General features: G+C 30.8%; 1 protein-coding gene and 2 long non-coding RNA genes across 3 annotated transcripts; 1 reads left to right on the forward strand and 2 right to left on the reverse strand.

Annotated features, from left to right (window-relative positions):
- Positions 1–5,777: 5,777 nt before the first annotated feature.
- Positions 5,778–8,096, reverse strand: LOC146957857 (geraniol 8-hydroxylase-like). The gene is made up of 3 exons (XM_085739527.1): positions 8,029–8,096; positions 6,863–7,749; positions 5,778–6,563 (listed from the first exon to the last, which is right to left on the reverse strand). Exons 2-3 carry the CDS (start codon positions 7,745–7,747, stop codon positions 5,979–5,981), a joined length of 1,470 nt encoding a protein of 489 aa, XP_085595653.1. The 5' UTR covers positions 7,748–7,749; positions 8,029–8,096; the 3' UTR covers positions 5,778–5,978.
- A 4,060-nt stretch (positions 8,097–12,156) lies between these two features.
- LOC146957858 (uncharacterized) lies at positions 12,157–16,395 on the reverse strand. Its single transcript, XR_015024297.1, has 4 exons — positions 15,593–16,395; positions 14,572–14,657; positions 13,486–13,593; positions 12,157–12,507 (listed from the first exon to the last, which is right to left on the reverse strand). It is a non-coding gene; the product is annotated as an uncharacterized LOC146957858 (long non-coding RNA).
- Positions 12,503–13,837, forward strand: LOC146957859 (uncharacterized). Its single transcript, XR_015024286.1, has 2 exons — positions 12,503–12,840; positions 13,563–13,837. It is a non-coding gene; the product is annotated as an uncharacterized LOC146957859 (long non-coding RNA).
- Positions 16,396–21,400: the final 5,005 nt, after the last annotated feature.

The raw sequence follows: 21,400 nt of genomic DNA on the forward strand, positions 1-21,400 counted from the left end.
CACGGTTCCACTGAGTCTTAAAAAAGTTGAAATATGAAAATTTGGATCCTCAGTGGGTGATCCGAAAAATTGATTTTGCTGCACTAACTCAATAAGTGCAGGTTCTATTTCAAAATTGTCATCAACCGTTGGGTACTCAATAGCATCGTATGACTCAATTGAAGATGGGATTGCATACTCTATGAGAGTGCATTCCTTAGCCATATCGTTATTATCTTCCCAAGAAGTTAAAGGCAAAAGAAGAAATAGAAAAAGAAAGAATAAACAAAAAGATTTTTTTTATATATATAAAATAAAATAAAATAAAGAGAAAGATTTTTTTTTTATATGAAGTAAAATAAAATAAGGAAAAATATATATATATATATATATATATATATATTTTCAGTCTAATCACTATTAAAAAGTTAATCAAATTACAACAACTCCCCGGCAACGGCGCCAAAAACTTGATAGAGTCAAACCGCAAGTGCACGGCCTATCGAAGTAATAGTAGTAAGAAGAGTATCGTTCCGCTAGGGAGTTGTTTAATTCAATTAACTTTAAAAGAATGATTAGAGGAGGAGAAAGTTTAGTAAAAGGAGGTTTTGATTGCTGAAGATAAATACAATAATAATAAAGGAGCCTTGGGATTATTGGTTTGTCATAATAACAAATCTTTCACCAGACAAGACTTTAACTTCTAATTCCATGGTTTACACCGTAATGTCTTAAGACCGGTTTCCCTTTAGCCCCTCACCTTTCCGATGAAAGTCCGGTGAGAGTTTACTTCTAGTAACCAAGCCTATTTCGCTGACTTGATTACTATAAGATGCTTATAAGGATTGAAACTACATATGTCTCAATAATTGCAAGGACTATTTCACTGTCTTGCAATTATTGTCTAGATTCACTTGTTCCAACATCAAAGCTCCGCTCTCGCTTTATGAATTGATGTTTGGGATGATGGATTAACAATTATCAAACCCTCCGCTTTCGCTTCCACAGTTTGATAATTGTTAATTCATGTTAAAACGGTGAATCCAAATTAGAAATTACGGCTACATAGAATTAGGGTTAAAGCTTGGTTCGTTAGGATTATGTCATTAGACTTCCCAACAATCCCAAGACAAAGAAGTCTACTCACTCATGTTCATCGTAGACATGGGGGAAGAAGAGAGAAGACAATAAAATAAATTGCGAAGGAAGGTAAATAAAATAAAAGACTTTATTGAAATAATACTTGAAATATTCTAAGCAAAAGTGAGGTGAATGTTTATGGTGGAGAGCTACTCTATTTATAGCTTTACAATCGACTTAGAAACTAAGCAACTAAAAGGGCAAAACAGTAAAGCTGCAACAGGGTAACTTGGGCTTGAAGAAAAGCAGCAAAAGTTGGCCTGGAGGGTGGCACGGCCGTGCCACATGTTGGCACTGCACCGTATTTGCTCCAGTCCTCTTTCTTTTGCTCCAAGACACCTTCCACCATATATTCGTTCCTAAAATATAATAAAAAGCAATTTAAAGTAAAATATTCTAAAAGGAGATAAAATGCAATAAAATAAAACTAAATCTTTAATAAAACTAAACTAAATAATGCAATAAAACAGACTAATTAATGACTCATCAAAATTCCAGAAAACTCACGATCTCCTTCAATTTGCAGAGTTTCCAAAAATCACTCTCCTTTATCCGTGTGAAATTGCTAGCTTGCCTCTTCATTTCTCTCTTCAATTTGTCATTCTGATTCACTCCGGCGCTTTCTGCCCCGTCACTTTGCCTCATGTATGTGTCACTTTGCATAATTTTTACTGTTATTTTGTTATCTATTTAATTTGTCCCTCTTTTGATCTTATTATTCATGTTACTATTTTATTTTAACGTCTCATGACATTCTTTTATGTCTTAAATGTTTTAATCTTTGTTCTCATTGTCTATTTTGTAGTTCAATTGATTTTTTTTCTTCAATGTTTTGCAAATATTAGCTCTAGTTGTTCCGTTTTATTTTATAGATATGAAGTTATTGTCTTTTCTTTGTCAAAAAACATGAACGAATCCTCAATTGCATTAGCCGAATATGTAGGGAATTTGGTGAACAATATCCAAAAAAATATTGTGGAACATGGTACAGTGAGTATTGTTAATTATATACCATAGTTAAAAATGGAATTTGAATTTGAAGTAGCATCATATGATTTTTATAACGAGTACATCAAGAAAATCGGGTTTGGTATTTGTCGGGAATATGGAAATAAAAGCAAAAAAGATGGAATTCTGACTTCAAGAAGATTTGTATGCTTCAAAAAGGGTAATCGAGATGTTGACAAGCGAGATAACTTGACTAAAGAGCCTAGAACATAAACAAGAACAGGGTGTAAGACATGTATGTGTACTTTACTTAATTGGAAGATTGGAAAATACAAGCTGTAAGACATTCCTCAACTTTACCATTTATGCATTTACTAATCACTCGTGCATAAGAGATTTAAATCCCTCAACTTCAAATATTTCGCCTTTCTTTCCCGTTAAAATTTAAATATGAGATTTAAATCCCTAAATTTTACCATTTATGCATTTACTAGTCACTCATACATATTTTGACCAATTTTTGTCAGAAAAAAAAAAATTGGCATGGCTAATTGTAATGATGTGGCATCTCCATGACCAAATGTTAAAATTTACATTTTTGTTGAGTTTTGACTCAAAAGTTGATGTTTGTGTTTCAGCAAAATCGTGACAAGATTTTGGTTCAGAGAATGAAGTTTTGGTTCGACAAAAATTCTGCCATGATTTGTAAGAATCGGGACACGATTTTGGGTAGCGTTCAGTTGTACTATGTACGAATGGGAAAATTGAGGCACGATTTTGGGAAATTGTGAGGCACAATTTGACAGGATCTGGAATACTATTTAAGTATTCCTTCACCCATTTGTTGAGTAAAGCTTGGTCAATCTCATGGAAACCAAAGGAGCGAACTTTTAGGGGATTTAGATACTAAAGGTTGAGGATCTTTAGGTGAGGTTCAAAGCTTCAAGATGTAAATCTTGGAGAACCAAATGAGGGGGCTCTTGGGATAGGGTTGGTGCCTTTTCGGAGAGATTCATGGGGTTAGGAAACATATGAAAGGAGAGTCTTTGTGAGCAACTTGGGTGAGTCTTAGGAAACCAAAAGAGAAGATCCTTTGGAAATCAAAGGATAAGCATTGGTTCTCTTTTGGGGGTTAGATTCCAGAGTTGGGAAACAATTGGGAAACACTTTGGGTGAGTGAAATCATTGAGTCTCATGTTCATGGGAAAAGATTGGGAAAATGGTAGAAATTAGGTTTGTTCTTGGAGAACTTGTTGAAGTTAATTTCTTGTAACCTTTTTGTATCTCTTTGTAAAGAACTCATTGATAGTGAAGCGGAGAGATCTCTCTCCCTCAGAGTAGGTCATTGTTGGACCGAACTGGGTAAACAATTCTTTGGAGTTGTTCTTTTTCTCTACTTTATTTATCTTGTTGTTCTTTGATTCAATTGTGGTTTTGTTTTACACTTGGTTTCTAGATCAGAACTAGATATGTTGTTGTTTCTTGTGGTTATTTTGATTATTGGTTGCCATTGATACTTTCCCCATAGGTCATTGTTGGACCGAACTAGGTAAACAATTCTTTGGAGTTGTTCTTTTTCTCTACTCTCTTTATCTTGTTGTTCTTTGATTCAATTGTGGTTTTGCTTTACACTTGGTTGCTAGATCATATCTAGATATGTTGTTGTTACTTGTGGTTATTTTGATTATTGGTTGTCATTGATACTTTCCCCACGAATCTAAATTTGATTGATGTGAGATTTGGAGTTACCGAATTCACAACGATTAGCTCCCACTATGGGGCAAGGGGAAAAGTTTGGCAAGTGTACACCATTGGTACCAAAGTTGATATCATGGAGATGGAAGAAGCATGGTTCAATGGAAGTGTGTGGAAGCATTGAAGGGTAAGGCGGTGATGTCGGGCAACCAAGCACAATCAAAGAAGGTAAAATATGAATAGAGGAGGTCATGATGGTGATGCTATGGAGGTGATTTGTGTGTTCCCAATGGTCAAGTTCAGTCTAGAAAGGTGAAGGTAACAATACTCAAGTTCAACCTTAGAAGCGGTTATGAAAAGGTGAAATACAAAGTGGGTGTATGCGTTTGGAGGTTGAGGTGGAGAAATCTCAGCTTGAGGTGGAGTCTTCCACTAGTGAGACTAGGAGGAGACAAGTTGAAGACACCAGAATGTTACAATTATGGAGACATTGTGTGTTATGCTCTAGTTGTGAGCAAGGGAATTCTTCAAGAGGAAGAAAGGCATTCCGGGGTTTGAAGATTGTATGGCATGACTTGTGGGATTACCTTAAAAAACCAAGGGTAATTGGAGGAAAGTGAATCTCCAGAACGAATTTGATCACTCCGGGGAGCTAACAAGGTTATGTTGTAGACTAGCGGAACTACCTAAAATTCCTAGTGTAGTTGGATGCAAGGATCTTCAAAAGAGCGAAAGGCATTCCGAGGTTTAAAGAGGTAAGGGTGAAAGCTTGTGTAACTACAAAGAGTAGTTGGATGCAAGGTGAAGAATCACACGTGGAAATTTGTGGAACTACCGAGGGTGGTTGGATGGAAGTGGAGGTCGGTGTGTAGATCAAGGTTCAAGCGAGAATTCGAACTTGATCGGTTTTGTCTTGAGGAATGGTCAAGGCAAGGTTAAGGAGAAACGTGGTTGATGGTTAAATTGGCATCATCACAAATTTAGAGTCAAGGTGGAGAATTGTTGAGTTTTTACTCAAAATTTGTTGCAGCAGGCAAAATCATGCCATAGTTTTTTGAAGAACTAAAACATGTTCTAGCATCACCAAATCGTGACACGATTTCTCCAAATCGTGTCACGATCTTGCAAGACTTCCAACATCAAATTTTGAGTCAAAACTCGATAATTCTCCACCTTAACTCTAAATTTATGGTGATGTCAATTCAATCACCAACCACATTGTTCCTTAACCTTACCTTGACTACTCCTCAAGACAAAATCAATCAAGTCCGAATATTCGCTTGAAAAAGAGTAAGAAGTATTGTGTCAATTTAAATTAAATTTTGATAAATATTGTGTCAGAGTAAGAAGTGAGTGCGAGAGTGTAAAAGAATGGAGTGAAATATTGTGGAGATGGAAGGAGGAAGAAAAATGATTGATTTCCTCTTCTTCTTTTTATTTCTAAAAAATGTTATTTCTTACGTTAGCAACACTTATAAATGCAACGTCATAAAAATTAGTCGCGTAAGTGTTTTTTGGTCACAATTTATCAAAACATACATAAATGCAAAAAAAAATAAAAAAATTGAATGATCACATTTTAAACTTGAAGGACTAAAATCGCACAATTGTAAAATTGAGGGGTCAAAGTGAAATTAAGTATGCATCTTGCTATTCCTCAAGTGCTGTGTACGTTTTTGTAGTGAGACCTTGCAGCTTGTTCACGGTGTGAAGTCATTTTGCGCAGCCTCTGAAGACTTCTCATACTTGAAATTGAAAGAAAACCATATATATTTTAATATTGAAATTAAATTAAATTATAATTACCAAAATTTAATTCACGTATGCCTATCCAATATTTGTAAGTAAGGATATGATATGATACTACAAGATAAGAAATTGATTCTAGTCGACAAGAAATTGTCTTCAAGATGGAATTGGAAGAATCCCAAAAAAGCATCTGAAATATACTTTCAAAATATCACACTGAAATATCTAAGTATATCAATATGGAGACAACACAACAGAAAAATAAATGAATAGACAAACAATGAAATTTTCAATTTCTTAAGCCAACCATATTTTACATCCCCATACAAAGGCTTGAAAACTCTGGGAGGCACTTAAGCCGACACATGCAACAAACTAAATAAGCTTAGAGCAAATTAAATCACGAAAGATAAATGCACCCCTTAAGGTAGAGGTGTTACACAGAGATTATTCAACAAGTTAATTACTTAATATACTTTGCTTAAAGCAACTGGAATAGCTCTTAATTGTTTGTCCAAGTTCATGTCCTTTGGTTCCATATTATTTTCAAGTTTCCAATCAAAGGAGTTGATCAATGATCCCAACATCAAATGCAACATCCTAACAGCAAGTGGTGAGCCAGGACATATACGTCTTCCACTACCGAACGGTGTAAGCTTAAAATGTCGACCTTTGACATCAATTTCAGAACCCAAAAATCTTTCTGGTGAAAACAAATGAGCATCATCCCATATGTCTGTTCTACCAATAGCCCATTCATTGATCAGAACTTGTGCACCTTTTGGAATTGTGTAACCTGCTATTTCCACATCTACCCTTGCTTTCCTAGGAAGCAACATTGGAGCTGGAGGGTGTAAACGTAAACTCTCTTTAATCACTGCATTCAAGTATGGAAGCCTATCAATATCTGATTCCTCAATTGGTTTGCCTAATCCAATGATTTCCTCTAGTTCCTTCTTTGCTTTTGACATAACCTCCGGATGGCGTACTACTTCACTCATTGTCCTTTCTAATCCATATGCCGATGTCTCCGTTCCCGCCACAAGAAGATCCTATTAAAAAATATAATAATGACATGTTAAGTAAAGATCTCATGCGAGCAATTATTGTGTGGACACATTATATATTTGGTCACACACATCATAAAAATACATATTCTTAAATTATTATATATTTGGTCCAAAAGATGTGTCCAAATATTTGTGTCCATATAAAATTATTCATCTTGTGTATCATTGCACAAATATAAGGAAAAAAAAGTTGAAAAGTATATGTGAAATTGTGATATGTTTCGTTAGGGAAATGTATTTTTCTTTACAAAAAAATAGTTAAGAGAGATGAAAGAACATACAAGTAGTAGATGCTTAATCTGTCTTTTATCCATCTTCTGACTGTCTTCTTTGGAAATGTCCAACAAGGCGTCTAGCATGTCATTTTTGGAGATATACTGTTCACTTTGTCTCATTTTCATTCGTTGGTCAATTATGATATCCAAAGCATAGAACACTTTTGAAACATAAAGAGTAGTGTGTCTTCTAATGCCTTGTGGGTCAAAAATCTTCAACACTGGAAAATGATCAGCAATATTTGGTGTTCCAACAGCACTTAATAGAGTAGACACTATATTTTTATATTCATCATCTAAATTCTCAACAAAATCTTGAGACACAAAAGTATATGACAAAAAATTAATGCAAGCCTTGAAAGCAGCTCTTCCAACATCAACAGCTTCACCGGTTAAGCTGCTTTTATGCATATCATTGAGAAGATCTTTTAATTTCATACGTCTAAGTTCTTGACTTCCATCAAGAGTCTTGGTAGAGAATAAATTATTATGACATATTTTCCTAAGATGTTGCCAAAGAGGTGAAAATGGGAGGAAAACTAAGCTAAAATTGTTGTGATTGTGAGTAGTTGTGTTATCAGGAACAGATCTATCAGTGAACAATGAATCATTAGTAAAAAGAATCTCTTTGGCCATATGTGATGATGAGATGATTATGGTAGTTTCTGTGCATAACTTAATACGCATAATAGGACCATATAACTCAGCAAGTTTTGCAAGTGTTTGTTGTGGCTTGTTGTACAATTCCACAACATGTGACATGATAGTGAAAAATGAAGGTCCAGGTGGAAGTTTGTAGTTAGGTTTTTTGCTTCTGGCAAGAAATGAACCAAAAAAGTAAGTGACAATGCATGTCAACAAAAAGAGCATAGCACCACTACCATAATCCATATCTGAAAGAAAAAAAATTAAGACAAGTAAAATATGTGTTAGCACCAAGGAGACAGGAAATTTTAATTTGTTGTATTACTTATAAGTAATTCATGATATTGAATATTATAATGTGAGCAGAATTTTTCACAAAAATTTAAGCATAGTACATTATACATATCACATGGTCAGGTTTAGTTAATTCATGTACTATATTGACATAATAAATTAATGGCATTGGAAACACTATCATCAAAATCTGAATATGGGAAAGAGAGATGAGAGGTAAGGTAAGAACTTACCTTTCTCAAGCACAAGAAATCAATCAGGATAGATGCTAAACTCCCAAAGGACTTCTTGCTCTTTGCTTGCATCAAAGGTGCTCCACTTCTCACATTATATAGGAAGAGAGTGAGATAAATGTACTGTTCAGTAACTCATTATTTTTTGGTAAGCAAGTGGAGAGTATTATTTACTTATTTTTTCAATATTCAATGTAATAATTATTGTTTTGTCAATGAAGTACTCTTGACCAACACCGGAAAATCTTCAATATTTATTATAAAGAGAGAAATATCTGAAATAAAATATTTAGTGTGTTACAAAGTAGAGTTATCTTAAGAGAAGAGAACTTGTGGAAAACCAAAAAAAAATGCTTTTTTTTCGGTTTATCAAGTTATAGATATGAAATTTTCACCTAGTTTAACAGTGACTAATCTTCGTCGAAAAACTTGTGGGGCATACAAAATAGGTTCTCACATTCCAATCGAATTTTCTCTTTATGTAAAAGTCAGGGATCTAAATCATGATCATTTATTTAAAGGGTCCAAATCACTTATTAATTGAATCAATTTGTTGGTCAATTTCAATTTGCTATTTTATGTTTTAAAAGTGTAATTAGTCATTTTAATTTCTACACAATCACAATTTAATGTGATGTGTTGTGTTGTCATATCAGTTTCTAATTTAAACAAAATCAGAATCTAATCCTTCACCCTTCATTTTGTTAATCATTTTGATCCTTAATGTTGATAAAAACATGAGAAATGCTAGGGTCACACCCTCTAACACACCTTTTAACACGCTCCAATTAAAATTAGACACATCACCTTTTTTTCCTATTCCTTTTACCTGTTACAGGCTATTCAAGTTACAAAACATTAACAAAAAATGGAGCAATTTTTTTCAGTCTTCTACTGTGACAATTTTGCAGAGAGAGAGAGAGACTGTGGTAGTTAACCATTATCATCGTTCCATTTTTTTTTTCATTTCTCCCCTGTTCCCGTTCTCAATTTCAACACCATCCTTCTTCCATTTTAATTCACTTTCATTTTCAATTTGTAACAGCAACCCCCTCTTCTCAATTTGTGTAATTGCAAAATGAAAGAAAAAGATGAATCTTATCGAATCTGGTGATGGTGAGCGTTGGAATCAAGGGTACCAAATTGGAGATGATGATGTTTTTCCATGGGTTTCAATGAAAAAGACATCGACATGGGTCTTCTTGAAAAATGGTGTATGCAGGACTACAAATTGAAGCAAATCAAAAATGGGTTTCTTATTAGGTCGGTACCGTTACTCTTCAAGGAGGACGATGATATTGCTTTTTCCAGCATAAGCATCGGCACAAAAACAAAGTCAGAGTGGAGGAATCAGAGTGGAGGAAGAAGACACTGAACAAAAAAAAAAAAGAGAATACTTGTTGTATCGGTGACAGGTTAAAGGAATAAAAAGAAGGGATCATGTGGCAATCTTTTATTGGAGTGTGTTAGAGAGTCTGTTAGGGGGTGTGACCCTAGCATTTCTCAAATAATTAATGTAACTATCGAAAAGGAAAATGTTATATTGACAACTTTTTTATTTTCCAACACTGTATATATACATATCGTATAAATATTTAATAATTATTTATCTTTTTTATAGTAACATCAACAACAGTTATAAATTGTCAAAAAAAATCAACAACAGTTATAACTTCTGTACTTGTATACCAAATTGCATTCTGACATGTACTTACTACCTTTCTATTAGAGGACATGTACTTTAGGGACCAAAGAAATGATAAGGAAACCTCACATGGCAATTTGTTTCTTTCTTTTTTATAAAATTTATTATTTTGATCATGAAACACTATTCATTCATCTTCATGTGACTCTTCCTGGCAAGTGGCAATAATTAATCTTATCCTAAAAATCCAGATATGTAAGACAATTCTTTCATGAACCATTTAATCTTGGAACTCATTTATCTAACATATTTTGTCCAAGATTAAGGCTAATGAAGAAGAGAGTGCTATCAAAATCAAAATCTCAGATATCATAGTCAATTGGTTGGTTTATAATACGATTTCCAACTATTTTTTCTTCAAAATATTGAAGAGTTAGAACCGGATTCTTCTAATTTTTTTCCTTTCTTTTGATAATGATGCATGTTAATAGGTATGTTGGTAATGGGTTGTTTCCCAAATGCTAATTTCGGTTTTTTTTTTCCTTTCTTTCTTTATATGATGATTTAAATTTAACCGGTAATTTGTGAGTAAAAGGGTCTAAGAATCATAACCGGTTTCTTACTAATTTTAGAGACTAAAATGGTTTTTGTTGATATTTCAAAGTACATGTGGTTTGGTTGGTGATTGTTAGGTTGGAGTCACCATTTTGTATCAAAGAGAAGTTAACATTTCATAATCCCAACGGAGTGGCATAAATTCTTAAATGAAGAAGCTTGCAATGGTTATGGCCATTTGATATGTCTTAATGGCAGTGAAGGAGGAACAGTGTTTGGAAATGATCATGAAGAAGAAGATTGAATGTGTTTTTCTTTTCAATCATTTTGGTCCCCGCCCACGTTCAATTTGGTCATTTTCATTAACAATTTGAACTATTTTGACTAAGATAACTTTTTTATTACTCCCTCTCTCGCGTGTTAAAATTAATGAGACCTACATTGTCCATTGATCAATGGCAAAGCCAGAGCAAAAAATTTGGAATGGCCGCTATCAAAATAAACAAAAATATATAAACCACTTTGTATACAACACATTTAAGTTGTAATAAGCATAAAGTCAATCATAAAAAATGAAATTTCATGACTTATAAATAATTAAAGTAATACTTTAATTATTTACTATCATCTTTTTTACATTGTTCCAGCAAAAATATGGTTATTTTTCACATTTTTTAATGGCCATGGCCTACCTCTTTCATTGAGTGGCTCCGCCACTACCCTTGATGAATTGAGGTAATGTATCCCTAATGAAAAGTAGAATTCGATTCTGGAACGAAGGAGATGGATATCACATCTTGAATAAAAAGAGATGAAGAAGTTTGATATCCTCTCTTAATATAAGAATCTCCTATGCTGGTGAAAACTCAATTTTGACCTTTAATTAATGTTTGACACGTGTCCAATTTGAGGGTAAATGTTGTCCTAAATTTGCTTTTTGCAACCAAATCATTTCTGTTTGCAGCAATTCAGTTTGTTTGCCTTTTACAACACCTTTTCCTTGAGAAGTAACTAAATATTTGCCTTTTACAAAACAAATCCACTTTGAGAGGATATGTGGTTACAAGTTTGCACGGTTACCAATATTTACAGATTGGAATAATGCTTGGCTGTCAAATTTATTTTGGCTCTCAAATTTGAAATTCAAATTTATTTTGCTCAAACATAAGTTTCCCACAAATTTCAATCTTTCTTCACACTATTTATCTCTTTTTCAGTTTCTTTCTCTCTCTGCATCTCTTTCATTTCAAATTGCATTTGACTCCTTCCTTTTTGCTTTCATTTTCCTCCCTCTTTTGTAATTGTAAACTTCAATATCTAATAATTTTTTTTTGCAGATAGCTTGAAAGATATACATCTCTGCACAACAAAGAAGAAGGAAACGGGTAAGTAAAAGACAATAACACCAATTTTTTTGCCTACACATATGCATTCTTCATTATTATTTTTTATTTTGTTCATATCATCTTTAACATACTACCATGTTATTTCTTACATTTTCTTGCTTAGGTTCATTAGCACACATATTACACATAAATGATAATCTTATACATATTTTCATTCTTCCTTACATGTAAAAGAAGCTTTTGTTTTTCTTCAACTTCAATATCAAAATTGTACAAAAAGATTTGAAGAGAATCTAGAAGGAAAAAAGATGCAAGTAAACACTCCAACTCAAGAAGAAGGAAACAGGTAAGTAAAAGACAATAACCGATTTTTTGACCTACACATGCATTCTTCATTATTATCCTCTCTTAATATAAGAATCTCCTATGCTGGTGAAAACTCAATTTTGACCTTTAATTAATGTTTGACACGTGTCCAATTTGAGGGTAAATGTTGTCCTAAATTTGCTTTTTGCAACCAAATCATTTCTGTTTGCAGCAATTCAGTTTGTTTGCCTTTTACAACACCTTTTCCTTGAGAAGTAACTAAATATTTGCCTTTTACAAAACAAATCCACTTTGAGAGGATATGTGGTTACAAGTTTGCACGGTTACCAATATTTACAGATTGGAATAATGCTTGGCTGTCAAATTTATTTTGGCTCTCAAATTTGAAATTCAAATTTATTTTGCTCAAACATAAGTTTCCCACAAATTTCAATCTTTCTTCACACTATTTATCTCTTTTTCAGTTTCTTTCTCTCTCTGCATCTCTTTCATTTCAAATTGCATTTGACTCCTTCCTTTTTGCTTTCATTTTCCTCCCTCTTTTGTAATTGTAAACTTCAATATCTAATAATTTTTTTTTGCAGATAGCTTGAAAGATATACATCTCTGCACAACAAAGAAGAAGGAAACGGGTAAGTAAAAGACAATAACACCAATTTTTTTGCCTACACATATGCATTCTTCATTATTATTTTTTATTTTGTTCATATCATCTTTAACATACTACCATGTTATTTCTTACATTTTCTTGCTTAGGTTCATTAGCACACATATTACACATAAATGATAATCTTATACATATTTTCATTCTTCCTTACATGTAAAAGAAGCTTTTGTTTTTCTTCAACTTCAATATCAAAATTGTACAAAAAGATTTGAAGAGAATCTAGAAGGAAAAAAGATGCAAGTAAACACTCCAACTCAAGAAGAAGGAAACAGGTAAGTAAAAGACAATAACCGATTTTTTGACCTACACATGCATTCTTCATTATTATTTTTTTAGTTCATATCATCTTTAACATACTACTACCATGTTATTTCTTACTTTTTCTTGCTTAGGTTCATCAGCACACATATTATTCATAAAGGATAATCTTATATATATTTTCATTCTTCCTTACATGTAAAACAAGCTTTTATTTTTCTTCAACTATAAACACTCCAACACAAAATAACATCTATACTTCGGTAAAATACATTATAATTTCATGGGTTAATTAAGTTTTTAGTCCCTATAAATATTCACAGTTTTGTTTTTAGTCCCTACAAAATAAAATCACACTTTTTAGTCCCTATAAAATTTTCCATCAGCATTTTTAGTCCCTATAAAATTTTTCCATCAGTATTTTTAGTCCCTATAAAATTTTCCATCAGCATTTTTAGTCCTTAAAATGCTTAAGGAAAATGTCACAGGGACTAAAAAGTGTGATTTTATTTTGTAGGGACTAAAAACAAAACTGTGAATATTTATAGGGACTAAAAACTTAATTAACCCTAATTTCATTTGTAAGGAAAAAGAAATCCAGATCAATTGATTAACAAACAACAAGCATAAATAAATGATGGGGAAGAGAGTTACCGTACCTTTATTTTCATATTCATTATTTGCACATTTCATCTTCAAATGAAGTTCTTCTGCAACAAATGTTTTTTTTTTGCAGGAAACCCGAATGATGTTGTCCCTCCAAGAAACTACAAAAAAAGACATGCCTAAATAAATGATGAGGAAACAACGGGAGAGAGTTCGAAAATAGTTTGATTATGAGAGTTTGATTTTGTGGACATTATGTATCAGTGTCTTTTATGTTGCTAATAAGATTGAAAAATATTAAATTTTGCAGGAAAGTTGAATGATGTTCTTATCACTTTAACAAACTGCAAAAAAAGGGATGCTTAAATACAAGATAAAGGAAAACCGAGAAGAGTTTGATTAGTATATTCTTGTGTGATTTTATATTGTTTTGATTCTGTTCATATCATCTTTAACAAACTACCATGTTTTTTTTCTTTTGCTTAGGTTCGTCACCCCACACATACTACTTACAAATCATCTTTTATGTAACTTTTTCAATTCTTTTTCTTCTTCAATACACAAGGACAAGGATAAGTAAAGTACAAATAACACCAATTTTTTATCTACACATGCATTCATCATTCTTTTTTTTTTTTTTTAATGTTGTTCATATCATCTTTAACAAACAACCATGTTTTTTTTCTTAGGTTCATCACCACACATATACTACATAAACGATAATCTTTTATCTAAATTTTTCAATGTGTTTTTTCTTCAATAGATGTAGTATATATGTGGTGATGAACCGACAAGGACAAAGGTAAGTAAAAGACAATAACACCAATTCTTTATCTACACATATGCATTCTCCATTATTTTTCTATTTTTTTCATATCATCTTTAACAAACTACCATACCAAATTTTTCACTTGCTCTGTACTGATTCTGTTAGTATAGAATGAAAGTATTTCAACTTCAAAAAAAATAATACCACCATATTTTTTTTCTTAGGTAGAAGTAAAACAAGCTTCTATTTTTCTTCAACTTCATTTTCAAAATTCTACAAAAATATTTGAAAAGAATTTAGAAACTAAATTGAACATAAAAGAGAACAAACTACAAGAATAAATAAATGATGAGGAAAATGGTTACTTTACCTTTTTGTTGATATTATATTTGCATATCTCATAACAAATGTTATTTGTCCAGGAAACTCGAATGATGTTGTTGTCCCTCCAGAAAACTACAAAGAAAGACATTCCTAAGTAAATGATGAGGAAATAGTTTGATTATGAGAGTTTCAATATGATATGTTTTTTGTGATTATAATTGTTATGAAAAACAGAGATATATAAGAAAAGAGTTTAGTTGTGGTGCATACAAATAGACCACAATGGCTTGAAAACAAAATTTACAAGTTAACTATTTTTTTTTTTTTTTGAGAATTTGAATTGATAGAAACATGGAATGGAATGAGTTGATAAATAAATATTTGATTTGTCATTGATGAGGGAGATGAATTTGGTTTGGTAGAAAAATAGAAATAAATAGTTGATTTGTATGCAATTTCAATTCAATGTCAGACCAAAAAACACAATGTGTTTGCAAAAGAGAGATGAAGAAGGAAAGGCTTTTGAACTTACAATAACATTATCAGAGATATAAATCTATGTCATCACCAGTACAAACAATGGTGATTTTAAACATAGAAACAAAATGAAGTAAAAATTATAATTATTATTTTCTGTAAAATATTAGTTAAAATTATTATTTTTTATTTGAAAAAAAAAATACCAAATGAAATCTGGGTATACATACATACTCATTTGAAAGAAAAAAAATATAAACATAATAATAAATAACAAAATTTAAAATGAATCATTTATTTTTTCATTAATAAGTTAAAATCTGTTTTTACTATCCACATAAATCAATTAAATGATAGAAAAAAAAATATTAAATACAGTTTACACATGAAATTAAAAAAAAATCTGTTTTTTCTATCATGTAAACAAACCTACTTAGTTCTTAAACAATAGTTTTCATTTCAAGGAATTTGCAATATAAAAGGTTCTTTATCAAAGATTCGGTAAAAGTATTAACAAAAGAATACCAGTAGTAATAGATCTAAATAAAATCCTAAAACAGATTCATAAATCTACAAAATAATATTCTTACATCTCTTGAAGATACAAGAAAATCGCATCAAATTTCATCTTCTGAATTTGTTGCATGTTTGATGAAGCTATTGCTGTTGTCTCCAAAAACAGTTGCTCCGTCCTTAATTTTTGTGGGTTTTGTTGTGGATGTTAAGAGTAAGTAAAGTATCAGTTTGATTTTTTACATTGGAGGCTCACGGTGGCAGCAAAATCGGTGAAATAAAAAAGGGTGTTTTATAAAGAATGGAGAGATTAGTATAGTTGTGGTGGTGGTGCATCCAAATGTTGGCCGGAAACCTCATTTTTAAAAATGAGAAATTCTCAAGCTATTTCCTTTTGAAAATCTAATTTGATAGAAAGATAGAGGAGAATGAGGTGATGAATAATATGTAAAAAAAAATTAGTAAAGGTCGCCGGAAAGATGTAGATCTGGTCAGAAGTTGCGTTGACGGTGGTTCATGGTGGAGGAGAAAAAGATACGGATGGGGAGAGAGAGTGGGAGGGACGATTGAAATGAAATGGAGAAGAAAAAGATCTGATATGTTAAAAATAAAAAATTTATTAAATAAAATTAAATAAAAAAAATTAAAAACTAGAGAGAGACGTGTGAGGATTTGAGAAAGTGAATAGAATGTGTAGAGATTTGAAGTGGGGTGGTAGGCACGTGTTGTGTGGAACAAAATTTTTAAACTAGCATTAAAACAAATTTATAATTAATTAATATTTTTTAATGGGACAATTAAATAATGAATACAACAACAACTAAATTTTATTCCACTAAGTGGGGTCGGCTACATAGATCAAATGACGTCATAGTGTTCTATCAAAAACCATATTTGGATCTAACTTATTGACCTCTAAATAAAGAATAAATTTCCAATTTAATTTATGTCTTTGTAAGTCATTCTCAGGATTTTATTAATATTTCAAAAATAATTTTTATCAAAATTTTCTCAATTAAATCTTTATCTTTGTGTTTTGTCACACAACGAGTTACTTAATTGATAAACTTTTGACAAAAGTCGAGGGTATTTTGAAATATTATTAAAAGTTCTATATGTCATTTGAATTTTCGTCCATGAAATTACTCATACCATGGATGATAAAGGCCACTGAATTTGCAATAAAAGGTCTTAAGAGATCAACTTATTTATTTCAAAGAAACCAACAAACTAGGTATATGGTACACGAGAAATCAAATCAGTGTTGAATTAGTACTGAATAAATAATAAATTAATAGTTGATTTGTTATTGATGTGTGGTTAAATGTTATGACATACATCCCGTGAGAGTAGTTGAGAAATCTGATGTGCGATGACCAAACTTTCTTTTTATCATTTCCATATATTAAATGAATAAAAGAGTTTTAATTTCTGACAAAAAATAAAGTGGTGAAAATTAATTTTTTTGGTATAATCTGAGTTGTGATTTCTTACCAAAAAATTGAGTGGTGATAATTATATTTTTGTGGTATAATGTGTCGAAGGAACTTTGTTTTAGATTTCAATTAAACTTCAGACCAAAAAACACATGGTAGGTACAAAAGAGAGAAAAGGAAAGAGGAGAACTTACAATAGCATTAACCGAACTTAAATTCGTGTCATTACCACCAAAAAAGAATGGTGATTTTAAACCATAATGTCTAAGCAAGATGAGAGACAAAACGAGAGGGTCGATCAGAATTTTGTTGAAATAAAGTTCAGAGTCAACCATAGTATCTGCAATGAACGGTAATAAACTATTAGCAACACAAGAAACTCAAATTTTCTCAGGAAATCGATAATCTTCGGGTATGGACTAGACAAGGAATAAGGTCTCAATGAAACACTAGAAAGACACTTAGAAAGACACATATTAAGGTCTCAACCTACTTCTTTAAATATATTGATAATATATTTAACAAATTGTACAAAAAAAATAACATTATTGTTCTTTAAATTAAGAAGATGATGAAGAAGAAACATAGATCCAAAAACATTTTTAAGAAGGAAAAAAAAAAGATAAGTTGTCATTGACCAAACTAATCTTGATCTACATGACAAGCTGTCATTTAAAAATATTGTTCATGCTAAAATGTTTAAACTATTTAGACTATCATATTGCCTAATTCTTTAAAGATATCAAATAATTATCGAACATGTGTATAAATTAAGTAATTTTATTTTTTACAATTGTGTTTTTTTAGTTCACAACCACACGTGTGAACCCCGGACACCCCACTTATTCAAAAAATTGTCAAAAAAGAAACCACACGTGTGTATAATCCCTCAAAAAAAAAAACCACACGAGCTAAGTCTCCGGTGATAAAAATTTGGAAATAATTGTTATAAACATTACAAGTTGCCACTTTCTTTATTCAAAAAAAAAAAAAAGTTGCCACTTCTTAAAATTTATAATTAATTATTATACAAATTTCATTATCTCCCATATTTTAAATTTGGCAAACATATTCCAAATCTAATAAGTCGATATTTTTTTTGGAGAAAAATTATATAAGTTGATATCATTATTATTTTTTTGGTGGTGTCCGGGATTTGAACCCCGGATTATTATACACGGGACATGTTGACATTGACAAAAAATTTAAAATAATTATTATACACGAGCTAAGTCTCCGGTGATAAAAATTTGGAAATAAATTTTTTTTTTTGACAAAAGAAATAATTGTTATAAACATTACAAGTTGCCACTTCTTAAAATTTATAATTAATTATTATACAAATTTCATTATCTCCCTTATTTTAAATTTGGCAAACATATTCCAAAATCTAATAAGTCGATATTGGTTTTTGGAGAAAAATTATATAAGTTGATATCATTATTGTTTTTTTGGTGGTGTCCGGGATTCGAACCCCGGATAATTATACACGGGACATGTTGACATTGATAAAAAGTTGAAAATAATTATTATACACGAGCTAAGTCTCCGGCGATAAAAATTTGGAAATAATTGTTTTTTTTTTGACAAAAAAATAATTGTTATAAACATTACAAGTTGCCACTTCTTAAAATTTATAATTAATTATTATACAAATTTCCTTATCTCCCTTATTTTAAATTTGGCAAACATATTCCAAAATCTAATAAGTCGATATTGTTTTTTGGAGAAAAATTATATAAGTTGATATCATTATTGTTTTTTTGGTGGTGTCCGGGATTCGATCCTTATCTCCCTTATTTTAAATTTGACAAACATATTCCAAAATCTAATAAGTCGATATTGTTTTTTGGAGAAAAATTATATAAGTTGATATCATTATTGTTTTTTTGGTGGTGTCCGGGATTCGAACCCTAGATTATTATACATGGGACATGTTGACATTGATAAAAAATTTAAAATAATTATTATACATGAGCTAAGTCTCCGGTGATAAAAATTTGGAAATAATTGTTATAAACATTACAGGTTGCCACTTCTTAAAATTTATAATTAATTATTATACAAATTTCCTTATCTCCCTTATTTTAAAATTGGCAAACATATTCCAAAATCTAATAAGTCGATATTGTTTTTTGGAGAAAAATTATATAAGTTGATATCATTATTGTTTTTTTGGTGGTGTCCGGGATTCGAACCCCAGATTATTATACATGGGACATGTTGACATTGATAAAAAATTTAAAATAATTATTATACACGAGCTAAGTCTCCGGTGATAAAAATTTGGAAATAATTGTTTTTTTTGACAAAAGAAATAATTGTTATAAACATTACATGTTGCCACTTCTTAAAATTTATAATTAATTATTATACAAATTTCCTTATCTCCCTTATTTTAAATTTGGCAAACATATTCCAAAATCTAATAAGTCGATATTGTTTTTTGGAGAAAAATTATATAAGTTGATATCATTATTGTTTTTTTGGTGGTGTCCGGGATTTGAACCCCGGATTATTATACACGGGACATGTTGACATTGATAAAAAATTTAAAATAATTATTATACAAGAGCTAAGTCTCCGGTGAGAAAAATTTGGAAATAATTGTTTTTTTTTGACAAAAGAAGTAATTGTTATAAACATTACAAGTTGCCATTTCTTAAAATTTATAATTAATTATTATACAAATTTCCTTATCTCCCTTATTTTAAATTTGGCAAACATATTCCAAAATCTAATAAGTCGATATTGTTTTTTGGAGAAAAATTATATAAGTTGATATCATTATTGTTTTTTTGGTGGTGTCCGGGATTCGAACCCCGGATTATTATATACGGGACATGTTGACATTGATAAAAAATTTAAAATAATTATTATACAAGAGCTAAGTCTCCGGTGATAAAAATTTGGAAATAATTGTTTTTTTTGACAAAAGAAATAATTGTTATAAACATTACAAGTTGCCACTTCTTAAAATTTATAATTAATTATTATACAAATTTCCTTATCTCCCTTATTTTAAAATTGGCAAACATATTCCAAAATCTAATAAGTCGATATTGTTTTTTGGAGAAAAATTATATAAGTTGATATCATTATTGTTTTTTTGGTGGTGTCCGGGATTCGAACCCCGGATTATTATACACATGACATGTTGACATTGATAAAAAATTTAAAATAATTATTATACACGAGCTAAGTCTCCGGTGATAAAAATATGGAAATAATTGTTTTTTTTTTGACAAAAGAAATAATTGTTATAAACATTACAAGTTGACACTTCTTAAAATTTATAATTAATTATTATACAAATTTCCTTATCTACCTTATTTTAAATTTGGCAAACATATTCCTAAATCTAATAAGTCGATATTGTTTTTTGGAGAAAAATTATATAAGTTGATATCATTATTGTTTTTTTGGTGGTGTCCGGGATTCGAACCCCGGATTATTATACACGGGACATGTTGACATTGATAAAAACTTTAAAATAATTATTATACACGAGCTAAGTCTCCGGTGATAAAAATTTAGAAATAATTGTTTTTTTTTTTGACAAAAGAAACAATTGTTATGAACATTACAAGTTGCCACTTCTTAAAATTTATAATTAATTATTATACAAATTTCCTTATCTCCCTTATTTTAAATTTGGCAAACATAATCTAATAAGTCGATATTGTTTTTTGGAGAAAATTTATATAAGTTGATATCATTATTGTTTTTTTGGTGGTGTCCGGGATTCGAACCCTGGACCTTACCAACTGAGCTAACCTCACAGGGACATATAACATTTTTTTTTGAAAGAATATAACATTATTGTTTAAACTTTTATATACATTTTTTTTTTCATTTTTTAAACAATTGGTTTTTTAATACAACTTTTTTTAATCTATTTTCTATACTTTTCAAAGTTAATAATAATTAACCTTTAAATGGTCTAAATTTAAAATGTTAACAAATGCATATTGTCAAGTTCTAACTACAAAAAATCATCCACGACCAACCAGTACCCGTGCGGATGCACGGGTATGTTACTAGTCTTGAGATGAAAATAGAATCTGGTTGTAAGAAAAAACCAACTTTGTGAGCCCTACATTACTCCTTGATGAATTTGGAGTAATTTATCCTTAATAACAAGTATGATTCGATTATGGAACGAAAACGATGAATATCACACGTTGAATGAAGGAAATGGAGAAGTTTGATGGTTTTGAGATGAAAATGGTAAGTGGTTTTAAAAATAAAGATGATGAAAATAAGATTTTTCTTGTCTTAATTTGTATTTGGAGTAATTTAGAAAGAAAAAAAACGTTAAAATTTGCATGAGATCTCCCATTGAGTTTGACCCTTCCAATTGAAACACTCGTGTATAAGATAAATGATATTTGTACAACCATTTATGACAATTTTTGTGACAATCTACTTTTTTATATCTCAAAAATT

This window comes from Medicago sativa, chromosome 1 (genome assembly GCF_051527215.1).
Source record: "Medicago sativa cultivar Bolivia chromosome 1, Bolivia_mono, whole genome shotgun sequence".
Lineage (NCBI taxonomy): Eukaryota > Viridiplantae > Streptophyta > Magnoliopsida > Fabales > Fabaceae > Medicago > Medicago sativa.

Bases quoted from the DNA above. Each gene is read 5' to 3' on its own strand.
- LOC146957857 (XM_085739527.1), bottom strand. From the start codon at position 7,747: ATGGATTATGGTAGTGGTGCTATGCTCTTTTTGTTGACATGCATTGTC. The intron at 6,564-6,862 runs GTATGTTCTTTC...ATTTTTTAATAG, and splicing joins AGATTAAGCATCTACTACTT to GATCTTCTTGTGGCGGGAAC.